The sequence below is a fragment of the Petaurus breviceps genome, unplaced genomic scaffold (assembly GCF_028583685.1).
Source record: "Petaurus breviceps papuanus isolate PSGF00001 unplaced genomic scaffold, PetGlider_PUasm1.0 84, whole genome shotgun sequence".
NCBI classification, from domain to species: domain Eukaryota; kingdom Metazoa; phylum Chordata; class Mammalia; order Diprotodontia; family Petauridae; genus Petaurus; species Petaurus breviceps.
The window spans coordinates 15,532,518-15,559,194 of record NW_027186645.1 but is presented as its reverse complement, the minus strand read 5'-3'; the positions used below and the strand labels follow the sequence as shown (position 1 = coordinate 15,559,194).

The window sequence follows — 26,677 nt, the reverse complement described above, 5'->3', positions numbered from 1 at the left end:
GGATGACTTGGAGCTCTAATGGAAAGCTATAACATTGGCTGACAGAATCAAGATTCAAAAAAGATGTGAGCGGGCTAGAGCCTTGAGGCAGATGTAATCAGAGGAGACAATATAAATACATATAAAGATGTACGCATCTCAAAATAATTAACTACATATATGCAAGATGGAATAATAAAAATAATGCCTGAAGTTTATAGCCCCTTAAAGGTTTGCAAAAGCACTTCATGCACATCACCTTGTTTGAGCTTCACAAGAATCCTTTGAGGCAACTGCTTTTTTTTTTTTTTTACAGATGAGGAAACTAAGGCTGAGTGTACCACGACTAGAAAAAAATATTTGTAGTAAGATTCATAGCCAGCTTTTCCTATTTCTAAATCTAGCATTCTCTTCCTATCTATACTGTCTACCCTGTGGGTAGGGGATAGGGAGGAGAACTAAAGGAAAAGGCTAAGAATTTCAGTTTAATTCAGGAAAATTTATTATGTGCATAGAATGCTCAAGGATTTATTTTGTCAGGCACTGGAAAAACAAAGGCTATAATGGAAGAAGACTTGGAAGATCTGGGCAGTCTTCAAAAGAAGAGATGGCTCCTGAACTATCTTTGAAGAAAGATAAGGAGTCAGAGAGGCGGGGTTGAGAAGGAAGTGTATTCCAGTCCTGGGGGTAGTGGTGGTGGTTGTTCTGTCTTCTCAAAGAGGACCAAAATGACATCATTATGTTAGAGTCAAATTACAGTGCATCTGACTGTGTGTGATCAGAATGCTCTACCACAGGTCGGGCACCAATGGTCCATGTGAACATTTGGGGTGGATTCTCTCAATCTGCGTGTCTCATGTTTCTTTTGAGCCATTTCACTTCTATAGAGCACATCACCTTCTTGGATGAGGACAAGCCATGCTGAGTGGTCCTGTGTCAGTGTCTCCCATGTCACACAATCAATTCCAAAGTTCTTAAGAGAGACCTTGAGAGTGTCCTTGTATCACTTCTTCTGACCACTGGTGAGGGCTTGCCCTGTGTGAGTTCTCCATAAAACAGTCTTTTAGGCAAATGCACTTTTGGCATGCGAACAACATGGCCAGCCCATCGTAGTTGTACAGTTTGAATGCTTGGCAGTTTAGTTTGAGAAAGGCCTGTTTAAATGAATGCTCTGAGGCAGGAAATAGAAATAGAAGGCCACAAAATGAACAAATTAAAGGAATGAAAAAAGAAATACTATTCACAGCTATGGAAAGGGAAGAGTTCATGGCCAAACATGAGCTATAGAAGGGGAGGGAAGGGGACAAACATTTAAATACCTACTTATGTGTCAGGCACTGTGCTAAGTACTTTACAGATTATCTCATTTGACCCTCACAACAACCCTGGAAGGAAGGTGGTGCTATTATTATCCCCATTTTATAATCGAGGAAACTGAGGCAAACTCAGGTTAGTTACTTGTCCACGGTCACACAACCAGTGAGTGTCTGAGGCTGGATTTGAGCCTTCAGGCTCAAATGTTTATGAGAAATAAAAACAGTTAAGTAAAGCCAAATAAAGGTGCATGCTTAGGAATGGGCACCACATGCACTCAGCTGAAAGGGAAAGGAATAAGAATAGTTCAGCTGTGATTGACCACCATCCATCACAGCTAGTGTCTAAGGCCAAATTTGACCTCAAGTCTTCCTGACTCCAGGCCCAGTGGTCAATGATAGAGCTAAGAGAGATCACTGAAGATAAAATAGATAGTTTTAACTATATGATACTAAAACATTTTAACACAAACAAAAGAAATGCGAATAAAATTAGAACAGAAACAGTCAACTATGAAAAAAGTCTTTGCGGGAAGTTTTAAAAATTTTTTTCTCTAGTAAATATTTCATATCCAAGCTACATAAAAGGAACCAATTCAAGTATATTAGAACAAGGGCCATTCCCCACTAAACAATCAAAGGATGTCTACAAGCAGTTCTCAAAGGAAGAAATCAAAAGTATCAGCAATTATATTTTTAAAATAGTCCAAATCACTAATAATTATAGAAATTGAGATTACAACAACTCTGAGGGTCCCTCCCCCCATTAGATAGGCAAAGCAACAATTGGACAATTGTTTGGGGGGATGTAGGACAAACACCCTAATTAGTGCCTTGTCAAAGGAGTTGTGACTTAGTCCAGTCATTCTGGAAAACAATTTGGAACTCTTTCCCCACACCCATATCAATAAACTATGCTTATTACTCTTTTATCCATTAACAGCACTTATTAGGCCTGGACCCTGGAGAGATCAGAGAAAAACAAAAAGGACCCATATGTATAAAAAAATATTTATAGCAGCTTATCTGGGGAACTGATGATGCAAAGTGTTGTGAGCAAAATCAGTAAAGCAATTTATCCAATTGCACGGTGCTATGAATTCAAAGGAAGGAGAAAGAATTTGGTTTATGTTTGTGTTTATTTTTGTTTTGGATAATTTTTGTTTCTGCTGTTTTAGGGACACATTTAATGGAGCTTAAAAGATCATATGGGCTTGTGGATTGAGTGATAGACTGTAGAGAGGGAAGCACCATCATTGTGTTCTCAGCTGCTTCTTTTTTGGAATGTACTATCCTGCTTCTTAGAATTAGGTGAGATTAGAGAGAATGACAGCCACCACCAAAAAACAAAAACAAAAAACCCAACACCACCACACTTGAGAGTGAGAGCATTGCTTTCCTTTTACATTCATGAAATATCTAATTTTATTCTCATTCCTTGCCTCCCCCCCCCCCCCCAATTCCTTATCTCATTGCTTAGTCATTTTTGTTCTTTCTTCAAGTTTGGTTTAATTCTGATCTTTGTTCACATTACTGAACACATTAGTGGTCTTGATTGTAAGTGGACAGTTTATTCAGGAATGATTTCCACATCAGTAATAAGCCATTTCCTCTCTATTAAAATATATCAATTTAGCATTTAGTTACTTTGTCTTTGCCATGTCCAGCCTATTCTGTACCTTTTCTAGATGTATGATGATATACAAGACTTCCACGTACAAGTCTTTAACCCCTCTTGTTTATTACTTCTGAGCTATATTTTCCAACACATTTTTCACCATCCTCTCACACACCTGCCCACAATTTTACATTGAAATCACTAAATCTTAAATCATATACTAATATGTTAACATGCACTAATAATGGAGGCTTGAATGAAAAGCAGGCAAAGTAAAGATTGAAGGAGAATTAATTTCAGGTAGTTTCCATGACTGGGAAGCTTTTGGATTTAGTTACTAAAAGGTTAGATGTGATTTCTTACAGAAACCATGAATGAACATGACACAGAATCACTCATGGAAGCGTAGCCTTAAGGGTCAGTCAGTACACTTAGATTGCATACTAGGTTTGGCTCATTTCATTTGCATCCTGTTCTATTCTTTTACATCCCCATAGGTCACACAAAGAACAGTGTGGAAGAGTAGCATTGACTATGAACTTGTCATTGGGAGGATAATTTATTAATGCTCATCGGTCCCCATAACATCACCATGACTCCAAAGCATCATGATTTCTCACTCCCTCAACAGGCTTTAGTCCCAATACAAATGAAATTATTTTAGTGAGTTATTTTTAGCATCAAAGTGTGAAGAGGTTTTTCTTTTCCTGTGTTGGTTTGTTTTTTTTAATGTAGACTTCTTTTTCCTTCATTAAATCCTGTTTTGTGAATAGGAATGTGATATTCCATGATGTTCTATCATACTTTGTATTTTATTTTTTTATTAAGCAAAATTTTGACAAAGGGCGCAATAAAAATGAAGTATTTTGATCAAGGTGATTTCAAAGAACATGAAAATTCCAGAGTCTCCAGCCAGCATTTGGAATAGAGTTAAAGCCACAATGTTTACATTGTGAAACGCCATCTAACAAAGGCCGTTAGCACTTGCTGCCTTTGTAGCATGGAAAAGATACACTGTGTGAGATGTCCACCTGGGGCAGTGGAGAGTAACTTAAGTTCTAGTACTAACCATCCCCCCAACTTGCTACAAGACCATAGGCAAGTTTTTTTTTCCTTCCTTCGATCCGTCCACCCTTCCTTCCTTCGTTCCTTCTTTCCTCCCCTTTTTAGAGGTGGAAGGCAGGGCAGTTGGGGTTAAGTGACTTGCCCAAGGTCACATGGCTAGTAAGTGTTAAGTGTCTGAGACTGGATTTGAACTCAGGTCCTCCTGACTCCAGGGCCAGTGCTCTATTCACTGCACCACCTAGCCACCCCAACAAGTTTCCTCTGTTTCCTCACCTGTAAATTAAAGCAGTTAGACTTGATTTCTTAAGCCCCTTTCAGCTCATGATTCTATGATCTAAATATAAACAAAGTGGTAGCTGGAGATTGCAGTGTCTAAGGCCCTAGCTTTGAAAGGCTACAGATTAGTCTGAGACAACTCTTTATAGACTCGATTTCTGTGCCTGCTACAGTTCCCCATATACAGTATTGATTGTGTCTGACTGTGTGACCTCGTTTGATGTTCTAAGATAGATATTCCATGTGCCACAAGTTCCTTTTGAGCTTTGCCATGGAATTACTACAATAATGTATTGTCTAAATAGAATATTATTGGAAATAGGCTAAACCCAGTGCAGCTGAAGTCAACTTACTTTGTCTTAAAAGGAAATTTATAATGACGACCTTTCCCCTGCTGGCAATCATTCCATCACTTTACCATGATGGCTGTTTTAAGGGGGAAATTGAAAGAATGTAAACTAAGACAATAATTAATGAACAAATATCCATTGTGTTCCCTCCTCCACCCCCCCCAAATTAGTTTTTTCCAAAAAAGATTATAGCATGGATTTTCCCCTATGCTTTACTCCAGACTTTGGAATAATATCACCAGCCAGCAGGTGGCAAAGTGACACTCTTTTTGTCATTGTGTGTGTGTGTGTGTGTGTGTGTGTGTGTGTAAAAGCACTAGCTATTACACCTTTGTTTTCCTTTCTTCCAGAAAGTCGAGGTGATTCTGACTAAACCAACATCTTCTTGGTTGAATGCTTTTTTCTTCTTTTGTCCTTCCTCTTCAGGGATAAAAAACTTTTGATTTCATTGAAATTATTTTCTCTTCCTTTATGTTCTTGACTAGAAACTTATTGTGGAACCGCTATTAGACTTCAAAAAGAGGAATTCAGTTTCCTTGTCCCCCCTGCTTATAAACCTAGTTTTTTTAGGACTGGGAGAAAACCTTAAAATTCAAATCACAGGGGGTTTTGGGGAGGGGCAGTGTTTGTGAGGATCACAGGATGAATGATAGACTAAAATGGTATTTCCCTTTCTGCTTCTAACTCTCCAGCATCTCCTAGGTCAGTCTTCCAGTTTCTTCAGTAATTAGGACACCTGGCTTATATTTCTTTTCTCAACCTCATCTTCTACCATCATCTTTTATAAGATCATCGTTTTCATTGATGCCCATTCCTGGCCTCAGTTCCTAAACCTCTTCAGCTCCAATGAGGTCCACCTTCTTTTCACATCAGTTATTCATAGATAGAGCCAAACCTGAGAATTTATCACTCAGAAATGTTTTGCGTTCAAGATAATCAAACTAGAATTTCCCTTTCATCACAATGTTTCTACTATTCTATATTCTCATTCTTAGTATATCTGTTCTCTCTTTTCATAGTAACCTTTAGTCCCTTCATCACTGTAGCCTTCAAATTTGTCAGTCCATTTCTGAATTTCTTTGACTCTCTACCTAAACTGTCTGTACACCATGGTCAGTATTTACAAAGATGTTCATAACATCCTTGAATCTCTCATACCTTGACCTGATACCCTGCCCATTTTGATGGTCCCCATAGATTGGTTGGCTCTAACCTACTTTTCTGGACTTACCACACATTATTACTTCCCTTCACATACTATACTTTAGCCAGTCTGGCCTATTTGCTGTTCCTCCTACATAGAATTTTATCTTGTATCTACATTTCTTAGCACAGGCTGCTGTTGAACTCTTTCCCTCTTAGATTCCACCATCTACAAGTTTTGGTGGATGTTTCTGATTTCATAAATATAAATGATTGACAGTAATCATGCATTAAGAAGTGTATTAGGAAGGGAGAGGGGTGATTACAGCATTCTGGACAGAAAGCCTACTTCAGAGTTAGGAAGTCCTGTGTTCAAGTCCAGGATAATGACTGTGTGACTCCGATCAAAGTCACTTATCCTCATTGCCCCTAAGCGACTCTCTCAGACTACTAAGTGACAGAGCAGAATGAAAGCTCCTAGTTTTGCTTTTATGTTTGTGTTCTTAGTCCTTTACACAATGATTTCCCATAGTAAACACTTAAGATAAATGTTTTTTCATTCACTTATTAGAAGGAGCTTCCTCAGAGTGCAAGTTCATTTCTCCCTTCTCCCCCCAAAATAGCAAAGGATGAAGGAAACACACTGGATTTAGAATCAAACCACCCAAGTTTATATCTCAGCTGTGCCACAAATTGTGTGACCTTGAACTAGTCACTAATTCTCTGGGCCTCATTTTCCTCAACTGCAAAATGAAGAGGTTAGTCTAGATCAGTGGTATCAGATAGAAACAGATACTTCATGAGGGCCACATATTGACTTAGAAAACCACAAATTACCACAAACTGTATTGTATTATATTTTTTATTTATTGTGTTAAATATCTCTCACTTATATTTTCATTGGTTCCAGTACTTGGGAGTTTTGTTGGCCTCATGGTTGAAACCTCTGATCGAGAAGATCTCTAAGATTCTTCCTGGCTCTTAATCTGTGATCTTATGGTTCTGCTAACCAGACTTAGGTCTAGGTACTCTGAGGAATTTTAAGAAGCTTTGTTATTTAACTCTCTAATTTCTGGGTTTTCTAATGATGCACCATTGCTGAAAGAATAATTCCAAATGTTTTTTACTTTTTAGTAATTAGTTCACCTTCATATTGAGTGGACAGTCACACTCAGGCCCAGTCTATTCCCATTGTCATCAGTCAGGAAGCATTTTCAGTCACCTACAGTGTGTTTAGCCCAGGGGATACAGAGTCCATAATGAAAAGGAAACAGTCCCTACCTTCAAGGAGCTTACTTCCCTTGGGGGAAACAACGAGTATACATTTAAATGTATACAAAATAAATACAGAGTAAATATAAAGCAATTATTGCAAGGCATAGGAAAATAGAAGCTGGGGGATCAAGGAAGACCTCATGTAGGAGGTTTTATCTGACCTGAACATTGAGTAACAATGAAACAAGGGATTCTACAAAACATAAGTGAAAGGAGAATGTATTCCAGGCACAGGCCTTTTACCCACCATTTATCTTTAGACCTTATAAATATGACTCAGGAATATAGACATATACTAGCTTTAGAGCCAGTCATTTGACAAAAAAAAGGGATGACCAGTGGACATCCTGAATGCTATCTTGTACCCATGAAATACAAAAAGCCCGTAACCTTTTAGGTGGCCCTTCTGTGGAGGATTCATTGGAGACGATGGACACAAATTACCCAGGAGGGGAAGGCATGGATGGGTTGTTGAACAAACAATACCTACATTGAAGAAATCATAGATCCATTGAAGAAGGCAGATTTTTGTAATGCTTTCTCTCATACTAACAATTTTCCTGCCCTGAGCAATAACATGTACAGACTGTACAGAACACTTCCTTTCCTTTCTTTGATACCTTTCCTTGACATCACCCATACCAATTTCCTGTGGGGACATATAAAGATATTGGCAGGATTCTTTACCCAAGATTCACTATGCTTCCTTCCTGTTGCTCCAAGTGATGAACACCTATCCCAACCTGCTATTTTGCAGCCCATCATGTTTTCCAAGTGTTTTATCGTCATTTTTATTTGCTGCTTTTCCCAATAGAATTGCAAGTTGGAGTGATACTGCTCAGTCCAAGAGGCTAGTTACATTTTAAGAAGCTGTAATTTCTTATGGGAATTCAAGCATGGTGGGAATTTAATTTGTCTCAGTTTCTGTACTGTCTGTTTCTCAGTAATGCCTTAGCAGATGGGTCATTCCCTTTTAACTTCGCTGTGTCCGCATAATCACAAAACACATAAGAATTACCTCCTTTCATATATTTTCACTGCTGTGGCACCCCCATAATGTCTGCATGCAAAATAAAACTACAACAGATCAATTCCCTTCTTTTCATTCAGCTAGTCTGGTTTTTTACAAACATCTGAAAAACATTCAGAAGGACCTATAAATTATGTTTTGTGCTGTTCAGTGAGTTACAGTGGAATGAAGTAATGAATACCATCCTTAAAAAAAGCTTCAATGAAATGAGTATCTGGCATTTTTATTACGTAGTTCTTGCCCTTATGTTTATAAGTATCTTTCTTGTGGCCATATAAACACATTAAATAGCTAGTGGTTAAACACTTCATTTTCCGCATCCTTCCATCCCCATTATCAGTTTACATCTTAGTTAAAGTACATATCAGAGGGCATCCCAGCCACACCCTGGCAGACTTTGCTCTAAGTTAGCAGAAGTATTTTGAAGCAGTGTATTATCACAGAAAGAGCAGTGCATTTGCAGTCCTACAACTTGGGTCAATGCTGCTTCAGGCAAGTCATTTTTAACTTTTTGGGCCTTGGTTTCTTTATCTGTAAAATGAGAGGGTGAGACCATATTATCTCTAAGATCCCCTGTAAGATCTAAATCTATGATTTTATTTTCATATGAACATAAAAAGCCAGGGTATAACTCTTTTTCTCCTGATTGGTGCTTTAGTTTCAATTTGTTTTGTTCTACTCAAAAAGGTCCTAGTGCCATTTGTCTTTAGCACTCCAGATAAAACTATCTTTAACAGTTGGTTCCTCATTTAAGAAAAGGTAAAAGATTATGAGATATTTAACATCATCATTTATAAATTACTCTACCAGTGGATAACTTCTTATGGTTCTCATTGATTTGTAAGTTCCCCCCAGTGATGTAAATAGCAGTCCATCCTCCCTGACTCCTGTCTGTATTCCTGGAAAAGATCATCAGTGGACATCATACCAGAAGCATTTCTCCCAAAATCTTGCACGTGCTTATGGAGAACTCTAGTTGTACACTTTGTCATCCTTTGCTCTTGTCATGTGACCAGCCTATCTTGTCTTCCCATTATTCCATTTTATGATGATGTCTTTTATTTCTATTCTTCTAATGAGTTACTTACCATTTATGTGTGGAAACCCACCATGAGCCCCTCTGTGTATGTGTACTCATTTTTAGTTCTTCATCAAGAGTAATGCTGTTCCTTTGCCACATTTCTCGGCTATGTAGCAACACTGATAAGTTGTTAGCAGTGCAAAGATGGAGTTTTACTTTCATGGAAATTTTGAGGTTAATAAAAAATTATGTGATTTCACGAAAACAATCCAACCCACTCTGCCGATCATTTTCAGCTCTGGGCCCACCTCATTCCCCATCTGTACTATCCCTCCACAAGTATAGATTTGGATGGGCTCTGGAGAATGGCCTTCTACAAATACACATTGAAATTTGGGCAACAGGTATCCTTCATCCATTTGGCCTTTCCTTCTGGGATGGAGAAGGTGGGATTCCTTGGCATTAAATTTAGATTTCTTCCAAATTCTCTTTAGTGTCTTGAGGCTTGGTGTAACCAACACAATGTTATTTACAAATGGAAGCATCTGGAGGACCCTACATAGGGAATCCCTCCTTAACTTAGAATCTATGCTGGATTTCCTCCATCACGCTGACACATATTTTTGGCTCACATGTATTTCTCTGTTTTTTCCCTTGCTTGGAATCAGAGGATTATTGAACAAGATAATTTCTGTTGTCCCATCTTCAAAGAAATTCTGAATTATCATGCTCTTAATATGGGAGAAGCCTTGCTATAATAAAAGACTCTGTAAGATGGTATTTTGTTCTACCAAATCAAGGTGGGTTTTTTGTTTTGTTTATTTTTTGTAATGAAAGATCTTATATTCTCTACCTTTTTCCATTTATTGTGAAGTGGTAAAGATATGGTCCATTGTTGAATATTTCTTGCAAGTGCTTCCTTTGTTCCCTGCTAACACCCTCATCAAAGTTGCCCATAAAGCATATATAATTGTCACAAAGAGTTTGAATAGGTCAAAGAATAAGTATATAGGTTGGTAGTTAATGATGTCCTCTGAGTCAGTTTTTTTTTTAATTAGATTCAATTTTTTTTATATTCCTTTAGTGTCTTATCCTTCTTCAGATACCTTTTATGTCAGTCAATGACCTCTCAAGTATATCATCTCAAACATGGTTCTTCATATAGCAAAGTAATTTAATGTTGAATTATTTTTTAAAGTTATTGAAAATCAAAATTAGATATGTACAACAGAAATTACAACAGTAATGCTAATAATTTCATCCAAATGTTAAACTAATGTAAATTAATTGTCACAACAAGGTCACCAAAAGATCCCAGACAGGGCCTTAGTCAGTAAACTTGCTCAACACAAAGAGATGATTGCCAAAAGCAATGCTTTGTAGGAAAATATAGACTCCTCTGTGATCTTAAAAAGGATGATGTGTGGTTCTTAGCAGTACTGACTCATAAAGAAGACAGGAGCAATGGAAGGTAAAACAAGTTTAAAGAAAACTTGGCAAGATATCCAACTAAGCAAAGCCATCCCAAGGGCAATCAAGAAGGAAAACAGAAAGAGAACTAACTACACAAGAGAAATGGAAGAGATTGACAAAAACCATTTTTAACAAACTTTTCTCTGTGAATGGTGGTGCAACACACTTTGATTCTAACCTCACAGTCTCATGGGGACCTAGAGAATTGACATTAAAAAAAGGGAAAAACAAACGAATTAGACCAATGTATTATGACTATCATCAGTAAATTTATCCCAGAATTCACCTAACATTCTTGACACATATGTCTCCATTTTGTCCATAAGGATGGTGTGAGAGGTTTTGCCAAATGCTTTGCTGAAATCGAGGCAGGTTCCCAAAGGTGGGAAGAGATCTCAGAAGTCAAGTAGCCCAAAGCCCTAGTTATTCAAATGAGGAAATTGAATCCCAGAAAGGTTATAACTTACTCAGGGTCACAAGGGTAGTACATGAGTGCAGAGATCTGAGCCCAGTTCTCCTGACTCCAAAACCATTGTTCATTTGGTTTCCTTATTGCACTAAGCCACATTAAAAAAAATACGATCTAAGAACTCAAATGTCTTGGGATATCCCTGAGAGGATAGAATGTATTTCTCCACTGAACCCCTGTTTTGTTTCCCCGACTAGCTGCCAATGATTATCAAACTAATTCCATTGAACCATGTTATCTTTTACAACAGGATATTTAGTTTGAAGGTATAGAAAAAACAAGAATACTAGCATTTCTTACTTCTAATACCCAGGGGCCCAATATCGCCTATACTACCTCAGTCTCTGGGAGAGTGAGGTCAGAGTACTCACGACTTGTAGGGACTTGTCTGTGCTAGAATTGGGCCTTTTGCACTTGTAGAGACCTCCTGGAGCAATTCTCTACCTTGGCAAATTCTGCACTGGTTGTCTGATTGTACTTAAAGATTAACCCTTAATGGCTGATGTTACTTTGGAGGGATGTTTTGTTTTCCAATCCACTAGAGCAAATAGTCATTTTTTTGGTCACTGTGTTTTGGGCTATAAATGTACAACTGGGTTGGTTATTGTTGTTTTTCCCAGTGTTCATCATCCTCAGTTCTTTTGGAGATGGTTTTGGTACACTTTTTCATTTGTTGATTCAGTGAACATTTATTTACTGCTGTTTGCTGTGTTACTAATGCTGTATAGATGACACAGTGGCAGGCAAGGAGTCAGGAAGACTTGAGTTCAAATGTGACCTCAGAAACTTACTAGGTGCATGACTCTGGGCAAGTTACTTAACCCTCCTTGCCTCAGTTTCCCTCATCTGTAAAAATGAGCTGGAAAAGGAAATGGCAAACCATTCCAGTATCTTTTTCAAGAAAACCCCAAATCCAGCCACAAAGAGTTGACCACAACTGAACATAACAGCAAGAACTATAGACGTTGCATTGCCCAAATGCCGGTACAGCTACCTGCAGCCTTTCAGTGGACTTTCTTCCCTTATCATTCGCTGTGTATGATCATATTCTTCTACTACCCAACCTTCTGACAGGTCAGGATTCCCTTCTGCTTCTTAAGATCCTCTTTCTTCTTTGTGTTTACCTTGAAGCTTTTCTATTTTTTCAAGAAACATTTCATTCTCTTTGATAAAGCAGTAATGTCCTCCTTTACCCTTCTTCCTCTTGTATGACTTTGCGTATGCATAGAAGATACTTGGCAATAACTGAAAGGTAAACATCCGATCATATGATCATAGTTTTAGAGCTAAAGGTGACCACAGAAGTCGCCAAGGCCAGCCCCTTCCTTTTACAAATGTCATCTTGTAGTCAGAACAAGTCTAGCCTTCATGGAGGCTCAAGTTCTCTGGTGTTCCTTTGTCTTAGCTCTTGTTTCCAAACTCTCAGACCAGACTCCACCTCATGGGCAATCTAAGTGAGACTTTATTCACAGCCATGTTTGCACCTTGTCTTGCTCAGGGGGGCTAGTTTGATCAACTGTTTTGGTTAGCAATTAACACTTTCCTAACAAAGGCCAAAGACAAATGGATGCTGATCACAGCCGATATCTGTGTGTGTGCACTTTATTAACTGAAGGGCATTGATCTAGTGCTGCAGGGGATCTCAGGGAGAGAGATCTAGAGCAAATCCTACATTTTAAAGATAAGGAAACTGAGGCCCTGGGAAATCACATGACTTGCCCAAGGTCACACAAGTAGGGTGAGAGGCATGATTTGAATCCAGGTGCTCTGCATGTTTTCCCCCAATTCCAACTAAATCCCATAACCATCCCCTGGATATTTTTTTCTACCCCTTTCTACAGCCTCTAGCTTTCTAAAGTCCATCCACTTTTTCTGCTTCTTTTCTGTATTCCAAAATAGCCTACCTAATGTCCTTTGATTTATATTCCCTCAGTATTGGCAGTCCCTTTAAGATTTTGTTCTTCTTAAATTTCACAGGACCTTGTCCGTACCTGTAAGACTGGGTAAATCAACTTGCCTTCTTAAGTCTTAGTTTTCCTAACTATAAAATAAGGTGGGGTAGGAAAGCAGGGTAAGTAGGGTGACACTAAATTATTTATAAGGTTTTTATAACTCTAAATCCTATGATCTTTGTATACTGTCTTCTCCCTTTAAATTCACAGCTATTAATGACTAAGAACTTTGTCTTCCATGAGCTACCATTGGATTCCTCTGTCTTCAGTTTGAACTACTCAGGAATCTCAGTGTATATGGAAGTTATTAGCTTTTTCACTATGTATAAAAAATTGTCTTACCTGCAAGACACAGAAAGTGCCCTCAAAATTAGTGGTTTTTAAGTTCTTTTACATGACAGACCTCATTGGCCATTTGGTAAACCCTGAAGACTCATTTTTAGAATAATGTTTTTAAGTATATAAAGTAAAATACATAGATTACCACAAAGATGAATTTCATTGAAATGGTTATCAAAATATTTATAAAAACAAGTTCACAGACTCCAGACTAAGAACCTCTGTTCTAGATAAAGGGAGAGTATGTATTTGCATCTATTACTAAATCACTTTTAACTATTTGAATCTAAAAATCATTTTTTTTGAGAGTGGAATTTATTTCCACCAGAGACTCACCTTTCCTCTGCCTAAAGCAATTCACTCAGAATATGTTCATTTCTGCTGGAGTGACTGTGAGCATTCATAGAAATAGCCTTTACTACAAGATATAGATAGATATTTAAAAGAGAAACCCTGCACCCATTCTTCCAAGATCATTAAACACCAGATCTTCAACCAGATCATAAGACTTAGAGATCAAGTGTTGAAGACTCTCATTTTAGGGATGTTGGATAACGTGCTCCAATCACCTAGGCAGAAGCAAAACAATGGGGATTTCCTTGGGCAAATTGTTGAACCTTCTTTTTAATGTCAGCTACTGATTATGAAATCAGTAATCCCGAGTTTTATTTAGGTAAAAGAATTCTTAGAAATAATAATAGCTGTCATTTGTTCATTCCTGGTTTATCTAACTACCTAATACACTTCTTTAATACTTCCCTTATGTGTAATTTCTAGATATTTTCTCTAGTGATGTAGATCACATGTCTTCTGTAACTTAATTTAGTGCAACATGCTTTACAAATGAGAAACTAGGGCAAGCCTAAGAAACTAAGAGTGGAAAATAAATTTGCCTGCCATCTTAACTGTAGATCCAAGAGTTACCAGCTACCCTTGGGTTAGATATTGTGAAAGGAGCTGCAGGGGTGGGAAATCTGCAGCCTTGAGGCCACATGTCACAAGGTCCTCACGTGCAGCCCGTTGACTGAATCTCAGTTTGACAGAACAAATCCCCTTAAGAAAAGGATTTGTTCTGTAAAACCTGGATTCAGTCAAAAGGCCCCACCCAACGACCTAGAAGGCCTCAAGGCCACAGGTTCCCCAACCCTGGGCTAGTGTGGAAGTGAAGACACTCCTTCTCCTTGAAATTGACACACAAAAAGGAAGCCTCCTTTTTTTTACCGAAAACTTCATGGATCCTAGGCAAATCTAGCCACTAACCGTCTTAGCCAGTTGACTCTTTTGTCCCTCAAAGTGTTCTAACATCACTGTCCTCACAGTACCAGAGAGCAATTTCCCTTTCTTTGTTCTTCAGCCAAGAACATCCTGGGCTTTGCAAGATTTTCCAGATACCTTTAGGTTTTTTTATATTCCCAACCTGTTGTCAAAGAGCCAGAGAAGTTCCTTCTCAGCTCACACTTGTATTTCTGCAGCTGATTCTTATCTGTCAAGAATGCACTTCCTTCATGGCCCCCCTTATATAACTCCTGGTGACAAGGGGGTGATAGGTGTTACAGGGGCTCCAATGACCAGAGTCCCTGAGTGGGCAGTCAGGAATGAATTCATAGGACCCAAGCAATCTTTTAAGTCAGGATTGTAAAAGTTTATTGTTACGCTTTACAGTGGGCATGAGTTCTTAGGGAACCTGCAACCTTAAAGAAGTCATAGGTATAGTTTATAAAGAGTTAGAATAGAAAATGTCAATTATGCTAACTAGGTGAGTAAGAGTGGGATTAAGGAGGAGTTAAGGAGTGGTCAATGCTTAAAGGAACGCACACTTTTATTATCTAATATGCAGGTGTATTGCCCATAATTCACTGGGAAATAGCCCAAGGTGGGGGGGCGGGGCTCCCTGGAGGTGTGGTTTTGGGCTTGAAAACGTCACTAAGTCAGCTAGTGGTCAGGGCTGACTGAGAAGTGCCTAGTCTGCAACCCATGTTTGACAAGATGAATGTTGGGAACCAAGGTTAACGAGGATTCAGGATGTGTATAATTGACTGAGGAGTTAACTTACAGATAGTACATTGAAGGATTCTTAGGTGCAGCTGCCCCCTATACTAGGGGGAGATAAACAGCTCATGAATTGTTGCTGGGCAGAGTGCTGGCAGAGGGAAGGGGCAGAGTTAATGCTCTGAGGCGGGAGGGGGGGGATGTGATTTTACAAACTGGTGTTACAAACATAGACACCCCAAGCACCCCATCACTGGCATCCAAAGGCAATGGGAAGGACCTTGGCCATTAGGGCAGCAGTGGTTCTCTACATCCTTCTCCAATTATTCCTTTTGTTAATCTGTTCTCTCTATCTGGATAATAAACTCTCTATCGGATAATAATGTCTGGGCAAGAACTTGCCTCATTCTTGATGTAGGAACATTCTTTACAACACCTAGGATGGTTACTGGACACCCTATGTTTTGGTTGACAAAACTGACATCTATTTTCCTATTTGTTCCCCATCAGGGAGACAGAAGGAGATGTAAGTATTCTCATGTCCACCCTTACATCTTTTCCCCTTCCTGTCTGGATCTGCCATATATTGTGTTGACTGATCTCTCCATCTTGGCTGTCCAATAAGTCAGGTCAGCCCTCAGGAGCTTTCCGGTTAGATGCTCATGCCAGCTCACGTTTCCAATAGTGGAAGTTTGGGTAAGGTCAGAGCCCAACTTTTTCCAGAAGTTTGATGCAATCTGGTTATTTTCCTTGGCTGGTCTCATAATTGAAGGAAAAGCTGGGATGACAAGTGTTTAATGACTTCCTGTGGTGAAGGGTACACAGCTTAAGGGATATAGCTGCCTTTCCCTTTAGTTTGGAAGCTGTTGTGCCTAACTTTTACTATTTAAGCAAAATGAAACATTTTTTAGAAATAATAATAGCTGTCATTTACATGTTATTTTACATGTTAGCATTTGATCCTTATAAAAACTCTGAGAGGTATATGCTATTATTATCCCTAGTTTACAGTTTAAGCAACTTGTTCATGGTCGTTCACACAGCTAGTAATTGTCTGAGGCATGAAAAAAATGGATTATTCATAAGAGGTACTTAATATTTATTTAATCAGAAAGTTACAGAAACCACACATGAAGCTCAAGAATGTTAGGGAAAAAATGTTGTTTATAAATCAAGGTTTTTTTTTTACTTTTGGGGGGGAGGGCAATTGGGGTTAAGTGACTTGCCCAAGGTCACATGGCTATTTTTTGTGTTAAGTGTCTGAGGTCAGATCCGAACCCAGGTCCTCCTGACTCCAGGGTGTAGCAGCAAGCACCCCAAGCGTCCTCAGGATTTGCTGCCAGCACAGGTTCTTGGATCTGCTTTGTTAAAGGAAAGCAACTCAAAAATGGGTTAACAAGCTTACTTTAATCACTCAGACATATATCGTTTACCTTGTTCAGGGGAAAAGGTCAGCACCCCGAACTTCAGGGGGGCTCTGGACAACGGCTTCCCAGAATACAGATCAAATCACAGAACACTTCTCAAAGTGAGCCCCCCCCCCCGGCTTTGAAAAACCCAGATGTGGAAACCCAGATGTTGACTGGGTATGGATGTAATGGTTGGACAGTTTGGAAATCTGTCTACTTGATCTGTTTCTGTCTTGATAATTCTGCCTGTGTACTTTGAAGTTCGGGGTGCTGACCTTTTCCCCTGAACAAGGTAAACGATATATGTCTGACTGATTAAAGTAAGCTTGTTAACCCATTTTGAGTTGCTTTCCTTTAACAAAGCAGATCTAAGAACCTGTGGTGGCAGCAAACCCTGAGGATGCTTGGGGTGCTTGCTGCCACACATGGCTGGTGCTGTATTCACTGCACCACCTAGCCACCCCATTATAAATCAATTTTCTAAATGAACCTTATTACACCTTGCCCCCTATGGAGAAGACTTTTCCAAAATATCCCTGACAGATCATCACTCAGGAATTTCTGGAATATTTCCAGTGATGTGGTGCTTACCTCCTTGGTGTATAATCAGCTCTAATGGTTAGAAATTCATTTGGTAAACATTTTTCAGCAGCTGCTCTGGGCACCATGTTAGACAGTGAGTATACAAAGACAGAAATGAAATAACCCTCACTCTCAAGAAGCTTACATTCTATTGGGAGGTAACAGATGCAGATAAGTAAATTTAAATATGTGCCATGTAAAATTGAAAGGCCTTTGCAGAGATACTAGTTGCTGTGGGAAATCCAGAAAGGCCCTAATGTAGGAGATGACACTTAAACAGAGAGCCTTAAAGGCAGCTAGGGTTTCTTCTACGGGGTAGAATTTAAAAACAAAAAGACAAACAAAAAATACCAGTGCATTTGTGGTCTGGAGTAACAGCCTGTTTTGCTGAGGATTTTTGCAAAGATAACAATGAGTTATCTTCTACATATGCTGAGTTGAAGATGTCAGTGGAGGCCTCTGGTTTGAAAAGATTTTTGCAAAGAGGATTAATGTGCAATAAGTATGAAAAGGGAAGCTGGAGCCAGTTTCAAAGGACTTTCAGTGTCAAACATAGGATTGCTTATTTTATAGTAGAGGCAGTTGGGAGCTTCCAAAGTAGCTGAATGACATTGGCAGACCTGTAATTTAATATCCGTTTGCCAGCTACGTAGGGGGAGAAACGTAAGGTAGAGAGACTAATTAAAAGACTACTGTAAGAGTCCAGGCAAAAGAGGACAAGGAGCTCAACTAGGAAAGTTGTGGGAACTAAGGTGACTGATGCAAGAAATGTTATGGAGACAGGTATAGATGGGCATGCACTGAATGTATTCTACATATACCTTTGCTGGGCTCAAGAATATTGGGCATCTGGTTTGATATGGGGAGGGAATAAGGCACAAGGAAGTGTGTAGGATGGTTTGGGGGCTGGGAAGCTGGGTGTTTGGAAGGATGCTGGTACCCTCAGCAGAAATAAGGAAGGTTTTGGGAGAAAGATGAGTTATCTTCTACATATGCTGAGTTGAAGATGTCAGTGGAGGCCTCTGGTTTGAAAAGTCCATCAGGACAGAGATTAGGGCTGGATATATACACCAGGGACAAATTCCAGCTTCATGTTCCCTTTAAAATGGTTCCCAGAACTCAATGTAATATTATCTATGTTACTATATTTTTATTTAGTTAAATATTTTCCAGTTATATTTTTACCTGGTTTGGGCCAGACTTGGGTATTGACAAACACGCTGTGTTTGACACTTCTATATTAGAGAGTTAATTGGGGAAGAGAGGCCTTGTGGCAATGAAGACTGTGTTGGGGTTATATGATATAAATGTTTAGTGGATCAAATCAACACGATTCTGATTTCTTCTAGTAACATTTAGCAACATACCAGTAAGAGTGGAAAAAGCCAATGGTAAGAGTAATCCAGGGTGAGGGTTTGGTAAGGCATGACTGAGTGATAAGACAAAGTTACAAAGTGCTCTGAGCATAAAGGACAATGTATCATTGAACTTCAATGTATAATCGAAGTTTGGGAGGGGAGAAGAAAGCCACAGCAGAGACTGGAACAGTGCTGAAAGCTAGAGGGAGTAGAAGTCATGGTGAGGACAGAAATTGATTAAGTAGGAATAAAAGATAAGAGACATGGCTAAATAGGAGATTATAGTTTAAAAAAAATTTAGAGTTCTTCATCCTGGAAGTAGAATACATAAAGACCACGGTGAGAACAAAATCCTGACCGTCCCTTGTGTGTGGCTGAAGTGGAGTGAAGGAAGATGAAAAGTTGATGAACTGAAAGTCTTGAGGGGACATTAATGTGAAAACTGATGCCCTCCAGTATACAGGCAGGGGTGGGATGGAGAGAAAGATTGTGATCCAGGTTCTAAGCCCCTTGTCACTACTCTCTGAACCTCTCCAGTCCACTAAACTTGGACAGGAAGGAAGGATTGTTGAGTGATAGCAACTGAAGGTTGAGAAGTGGCAATGGAGGGAAAGGCATGTGCCTTCTCCTCCTCTGGGGTCAGTGAGTTGAGGTGGCATGCACAAATGTGCATCCAGGACAAGATGAGAAGAGAAGTAATGTCTTCTGTGGGAGCTGGGTCTGTATAAATGAGAGGCAATGGAAGATGGACAAGAAGAAATGGTCCAGGATAAAGAGAAATTTTGTAATTAAGTGGAGCTTCTAGAAGAAAAGAATGGAAGAGGGGAGCAGAGTCAGATACAGCCTGGGAAGAGATCGGATTGACCTGGTTATAGATAAGAGAGCGGCAGGAAGGAAAGGGGATGGTTTTTATTTAAGCAGCCAGTAGTTCTGTATGACTTATGTACATATGTATGTATGACTCCAGCAGCTCTACTCACAGATGAGATCTCCAGGTATCTCTCTGACTCTCTGGACCTGGGCTGGTTTTAGGAAGCAAGTATCTAATGCCTCAGGCTCTGCTCTGGGGCTTGGTCTAGTCCAGTTCGCCTTGTAAGTTCCATCCATGAATAGTAATTGTATTGTATGAAGCTCCCCATTATTCTGATGGGAATATGTCATTCCATCCACATTGGTGCCCCTTCAAGAGGAAGTTTAATGTAGTCAACAAAAACTGAACTTGGATTCTCTAAGACAGTAATTCAAATACTGCCACCAGTATTTATTAGCTGTGTGACCTTAGTCATCACTTAAGTTCTCTGGGGCCTCAGTTTCTTCATCTATAAAATGACTTGCCCAGGGTCACGCAGCTAGTAAGTGCCTGAGACCAGATTTGAACTCACTCAGGAAGATGAGTCTTCCTGACTCCAGGCCCTGCGCTCTATCCACTGCACCACCCAGCTGCTCCTAAAACATGAGCTATTTTCAGATATATTTAAGGCAACATATCTCCTTTATCAGATGATACGTGCCAGGTTTCTTTTTCATGCTCTCTGAACACTGGGAATATTAAAAGAGGGATTGCATTTCTTCTTTGTAGCTCTCATGGGATTGCCTTTCTAGAGACTATGGGAAAAAAAAAAAGATGGGCCAATCACATAGCAAGATATATAGATGATCCTTGCATAACCTGTGAATTGTGCTACATTGGTTTCTATCCAAGTTAGAGGATACTTGTGTATAGTTCTTAGTTTGGAGGGGAAACCTCCTGTAGTATGTTTATAGGAAGATGTGAGCAAGAGTAACCAGGAAGGGCAGGCATGGGTTGGTTGTGATCTGTATCGCTGGAGGGTCATTATAGGTTTAGATCTATAAGGAATGATCTTATCCCCTTATTTTACAGATGAAGAAACTGAGGCCCCAGAAAACTTAAATTCAAATCCCATCTCAGACACTTACTAGCAGGGTGGGACTCTAGGCAAGCCATTGTACCCTGTTTGCCTCAGTTTCCTCATCTATAAAATGAGCTGGAGAAGAAAACAAACCACGCCAGTATTTTTGCCAAGAAAACCTCAAATGGGATCACAAAGAGTCAGACGTGACAAATGACTGAACATGTTCAATATGAACAGAACAGTCCTGTTCTGCCTTAAGTGGTGTCCTCTGCAGACTAAACATTCCCAATTCCTCATCTGGAATGCATTCTAAAGCCTTTATCATCATGCTTGTGCCCTTCTCAGCAAACTTCAACTTATACCCTTCAGATACTTCCCAGACCTGAATGCAATGCTCCATGTCATCTGACCAGCAAAGACTATCCCTTCCCTTGACCTTGGCACATTTTAGTTCTTATTAGCCATATAGCTTTGGATAAGTCACATATGATAAGTGTTATTGACGGTAACTAGAGATGATAACCATGTGCCCTGCCTACTTCATAGGATAGCTATGAGGAAAAAAAGTGAGAAAATGTTTATAAAAACACTTTGGAAACCTCTTAAGTGACTGTACAAATGTAAAGTGGTGGTATTAACATTATCTCCTGAACTTTGAACCTCAATTGGCCAGAACTGGCAAGAGATTGAGAGCAGTCATGCACTTTTGTATTACAACAGCTGCCCAATTTTCACAACTTTATACCTCCTAGAAGATAATCAGTCTATCTTGGGTATTGTTCTAGAAACTGTTTATTTGCTTGGGGTGTGCCCCTTCTGGGCAAAGGGCCTGCTTTAGCCAAAGTACTCCACGGTATGTATGACCTTCTTCCTAGATTCACCATCTGGAGACCTCCCGCCCATATCCTCCTCTGCCCTCCCCTGGAAAGGAACTCTTTAACTTTCTAGTGAGCATTGACTAATTTGGGCTCTATTCTAGAACTTAGAACTCTATTTACTCTAGAACTCCATTAGAGGATTGTGCAGACTAGACTGCTCCCTGCTTTTATGGGGCAGATTTGCTGGAACTTCCATATAAATATGCTTTCCTTTTCTTTAGGAGAAATCACCCTGATTTTGATACAAGGTATTTTTTTTTCTTTTTTGAATTAGATAATGATAATAACTAACATTTATGTAGCAGTTTAAAGTTTGCAACGAGATAGACATGTGTATCTCTGTATATATAAAATCTCATTTGAGTCTCCCAATAACCTTGTGACATAGTCACTCTTCCCATTTCACAGATGAGGAAGCAGTCAGAGAGAGATTGACAGCCAACTCAGATATTCTTAATTCCAAGTCCAGTGTCCTATGCGGTATGCCACCTGGTGTTGGAAGAGACCTCACAGGCCTTCTTGTTTAACCACTTCATTTTACAGATAAGGAAATTGAGACCTATGGCAGTGAAGCAGCTGGCCTGGGTAACACATGGATCCTAGGCAGGATACCCATGTTTCTAATGCCAAAGCCAATGCTTTTCCCCCCTGTATCATGTGGAACTCTTGAGGCATAGTGGGTGTCTCCAGCTTGAGGCACAGGGCTTTTCCTAGAACACAGGACATTTCTTACACATGTCAGCCTCTGGTTTACCATAACATTTTGTTTAGACTTATCCACAATTCAGTTTTCACCTAAATTGGCCAGTCAACAAATAAGCACTTATTACTCTCCTGTATAATAGATACTATGATAGATGTTGTAGATTCAGAAACTACAACAGAATAGTTCCTACCTTCAGGGAGTTTACACAGGTAGCGCTTAGATCCCTGTTTCACAAAGTAAGAGAACAATAACAACCAAACAAACCTTGTGTATATTCATCAGTGAAGGAGGTCTCTCCTTTAAGATACCAAACTGCATTCACAATATGGCGAACGTAAAAAGCCTAGGTTCTATTCTGTTGAAAGTTTCCTTGGTGGTGATAAACTGGGTAAGGAAAAACGCATTTAAGCCAATATCAGAAGAAGGGAGGGATCCTAAAAGTCCACTAAACAGCACAGTGGATAGAGCACTGGGCTTGGAATCAGGAAAACACGAGTTAAAATCTGGCCTAAGACAAATTATTAGCTGCATAAGATTGGGCAAACCTCTGTATGACCTGTTTTTGTAAAATGGGATATACGGTGGCACCCACCTCCAAGGATTATTGTAAAAATAAAGTGAAATAACATTTGTAAAGTACTTAGCATGATGCCTGGCACATATTAGGTGCTTATTAAATACTTAGATGGGGGTTGGAGGTGGGAGGGTGTCATTCATTCATTTACCTATCTGTTTCCAAAGCAGTGCCTCCAAAAGAAAATGTATTTTTAACATAGTTGAGATTACAGTGAGGCAAAATGCAAGCTCTGTATCAGTTGAAAGAACCTTAGGTTGGCCAGTGGTGTCTTTCCTGAATCCAGTTTACATAAGGAAAACGAGATAGAATCTTTACCTGTGGAAGGGATCTCAGGAAGAATATTCCCCCATCATCTTTCAGGATGCCTTATATCCGGCACTCATAGATAGAATCACAGAGCTGAACGAGAACTGAGAGATCCAGGCCAACCCTTTCATTTTATAGATGAGCACATAGGGCCTGAGAAAAGAGATTTGCACAAAGTCACCCAGTGAGTAAACAGTAGGACCAGGATTTAAACTTAGATCTTCTGATTACAGGTACATTAACAGGGTCACTGAGAACCGCAAACCAGAAGTCCATTGACTTTCATTCACTGAAGGACTTTTTACCATATCAGAGAGCTAATAAATGTAAAATATACTTGTCCAATCATAGGACTTTAGAGCTGGAAAGGACCTTTAGTCAGTCAAGAGGTAATTATTTACTAATTGCTTATTATATGCCAGTCATTGAGGTAGGTCCTAGAAATACAAAGACAAATAGGCAGGGCAGCTAGGTGGTGCAGTGGATAAGGCACCAGATGTGGAGTCAGGAGGACCTGAGTTCAAATTTGACCTCAGACACTTACTAGCAGTATGACCCTGAGCAAGTGACTTAATTCTCATTGCCTTACCCACTCACCTCTCCCCAAAAAAAAAAAGGCAAATAGGAAACTGTCCATGCCCTTATGGAATTTACATTATTTTGAGGAGGTAGGGGAAAAGATGATCTTTTAGAGGATCTAGTTTCATCCCCACCATTTTACAGATCAGGGAACCAGAGAAATTAAAAGACATTCAAGGTTACATTATTTGCCTACACTAGAAGACCTCAAGGGATTTCTCCAAAATCTAAGGTTCTTTGAAGCCCAGGAGAGTAAGTGTATTAACATCTTAAATGGAACTGATTATCTTCCCCACTTAGGCCACCCCTTCCCTAAACTTCCCCTCTTCTTTTGTGGTTATTATCAGCCTCTTGCTCAGCCAGATATGAATCTGGCTCACAGTTTTCCTTGTTTCTTTTTTCTCTCTCACTGACCCCATAACCAGTCAGGTACATCTTACCAAATGTTCCTCCACATTTCTTTCATCTTTTTCCTCTCCACTCACACAGCATTCACTAGAGGCAGTTAGGTAGAACAGTTCATAGAGCTGGAGTCAGTAAGACCTTAGCTCAAATCTGGCCTCAAACATTTAGTAGCTATGTCGCTCTCACTTATTCTCTGCCTCAGTTTCCTCAGCTGTAAAATGGGGATAATAATAGCACTTCCCAGCAGGGTTGTTGTTAGGGCAAAATGAGATATTTTTAAAGTGCTTGGCACATAGTAGGTACTTAATAAATTCTTGTTTCCTTCCTTCCTACCACTCTAACTATCTTTCTTAGAATACTGTAATAGCCTCTTATTGTGTTTCCCGCTTCAGTTCTTTCTACCCTTCCAATCTAACCTCGATGCAACTAACATAGAGATCACTTCTGAACACATCACTCCCTCTTCAAATACTTTTAATGACTCCTTTTGGTTTCTTGGATAGAATACAACCTCATCAGCATAGCATTTAAGACCTTTATCATCCATATTATCTTTCCAGCCTATTCCTAGACCACTAGTTCCCCAGATGGACCATTCTGTCTCCTACCTCCATGCATTTGTATAGACCATTACCCGTATGCTGTCACCTCTGCATCCTAATAATTTGTCTTTTTCAGGCTCAACTTGGGTGTCAGTGGCTCCTCAAAGTATTCTCTCCTCTAGTCACCTTATATCAGGATCATTTGTGCACAGATTGAATCTCTGTTGTAAAATGTTAGTGCTGGGGAAAGGAACTAATTTGTTTTCCTCTCCTCACCACATTGGTAGTGAATGAAGCATATCTGTACTCAACACATAAGTACATCCGTACTTGTTATCTAGAGACAACATGAACACAGTTTGGCCCTAATGAAAGCAAGTGGTGTGTATAAAGGGGTTCTTAGAACTTTTTATTCTTATGGGGTTTTTTTGGAACTTATAGAATTTACTTATAAATATAATTACTTATATATAATATAATTTAATATATTTAATTTAATATAAAATAAATATAATTTACTTATAAAAACTTAAATTGCTTTGTTTTCTCATTTTATTTTTGTTTTCTTACAACAATGTTTGTGGCAAGGCAGGATGATGCAAGTGAAAGTTTAACCCTAGCCTTAGAGTCAGGACACTTGCTTCATTATCTTTCACCTGTAACTTGGAAATAGACATAGGTGCACTACATACATCAGAGTGCTATTTTTAAGTGATTTATAAGCCTTAATGTACTATATTTATTTTTTAGTAATTATTTTTTATTAAAATTAATTGTTTTTAATAATTAATATTTTAAGTTATTCATTTGGGGTGGTAGATGCAGGAAAGGAAACAGGGCTACTAATCAGGGAGGGGAAGGAGAAGATGGCAAATGTTAGATCAGTTTTTAGGTCCTGTTACCAGCTCAAGTTAAAATATCCATCTTAAAACTCAACCTGCATTTGCTAGAAGCAAAGACTATACATATACAGACTTTTTATGCATAGCAAAGTCATTTCTCCTTTAGAGTCCCTATTAAGAGATACTCATCTAAAATGCTACTAGAGAGGTACAGTCAAAATGACAGAATATCTGGAAGAAGTGTAGCCTAGCTTCCTGGTGATGTTACTTGAAGGAAGCTAGGAAGCAGAGATGTAGAGAGAGTATTCCAGGCATGGGGGACACCCAGAGATGAGAGAGATGGAGTGTCTTGTTCCAGGAACATAAAGGGGTCCGGTGTCACTGATCAAAGAGTATGTAGCAGGGACTAAGGTGTTAGTCCTCTTGGACTCTAAATGGGGGCGGGGGTGATGGCATAAGAGGTTATTTTGGGTTTTGAATGCCCCAGATTTAGTATTTGATAGTGGGGATTATATGGAGCCAGTGGTGTTTACTGAGTAGGGAAGGTGACATGGTCTTTAGGAAAAACACTTTGTGGCTGAATGAAGGATGGGCTAAAGTAGGGAGAAACTTGAAGCAGGCAAACCCACCAGTGGGCTGTTACAATAGTTCAGGTATGAGGTGTGATGAGAGTCTGCACGAGGGTAGTTGCAGTATCAGAAGAGAGAAAGGGATATATTGGAAAGATGTTGCAAAGATGAGATTGACATACCTTGGCAACAGATTGGTTCTGAGAGATAGTGAGGCGTGAAGGGTGATGCCTCAATTGTGAGCCCAAGGGATTGAGATGGTAGTGTTGACAGTAATAGGGAAATTAGGAGCAGGGTTAGGTGGGAAATGATGAGTTTATTTTTGGTCACATTGAGAACAAGAGAAGTTGAGAACGAGGCAAACCAGTTCCAGTTTCTGAAAGGCAGATGAAGATGTGAGATTAGACATCAACAGAAAAGTCAAGGAAGGATAGGTAAATTTGAAAATCATCCTTAGAGAAGTGATAATTAAATCCATGGGAGTCATTGACCAAGTGAAGTAATGAGAGAAAAGAAAAGAAAGAACACCATGAGACACCTGCATTTAGAGGGTATGATAAGGATGAAGCTCTAACAAAGATCAAGAATATCAAGAGAATGGATATTTTAGAGTAGGAAGGAAGGAACCCTGACAGTACCAGATCTCAAATTATACTACAGAGCTGTGATCATCAAATGGTTTGGTGCTGGCTAAGAAACAGGTCTTTCTAAGATATGTAAGGAACCAAGTCAAATTTGTAAGAATAAGAGCCATTTCC

General features: G+C 39.3%; 1 protein-coding gene across 8 annotated transcripts in view; it reads left to right on the top strand.

Annotated features, from left to right (window-relative positions):
- The window catches only part of CTTNBP2 (cortactin binding protein 2), a 201,426-nt gene that overhangs the window by 172,849 nt on the left and 1,900 nt on the right, over positions 1 to 26,677 (top strand). Inside the window, exon 23 of one of the 8 annotated variants that reach the window (XM_069107094.1) lies at positions 9,739 to 9,870. The exons of the other annotated variants lie outside the window; for them this stretch is intronic. Coding sequence (XP_068963195.1) covers positions 9,739 to 9,828 — 90 coding nt within the window. The 3' untranslated portion in view covers positions 9,829 to 9,870. The remainder of the gene's footprint in view (positions 1 to 9,738; positions 9,871 to 26,677) is intronic. 8 annotated transcript variants of the gene reach the window in all.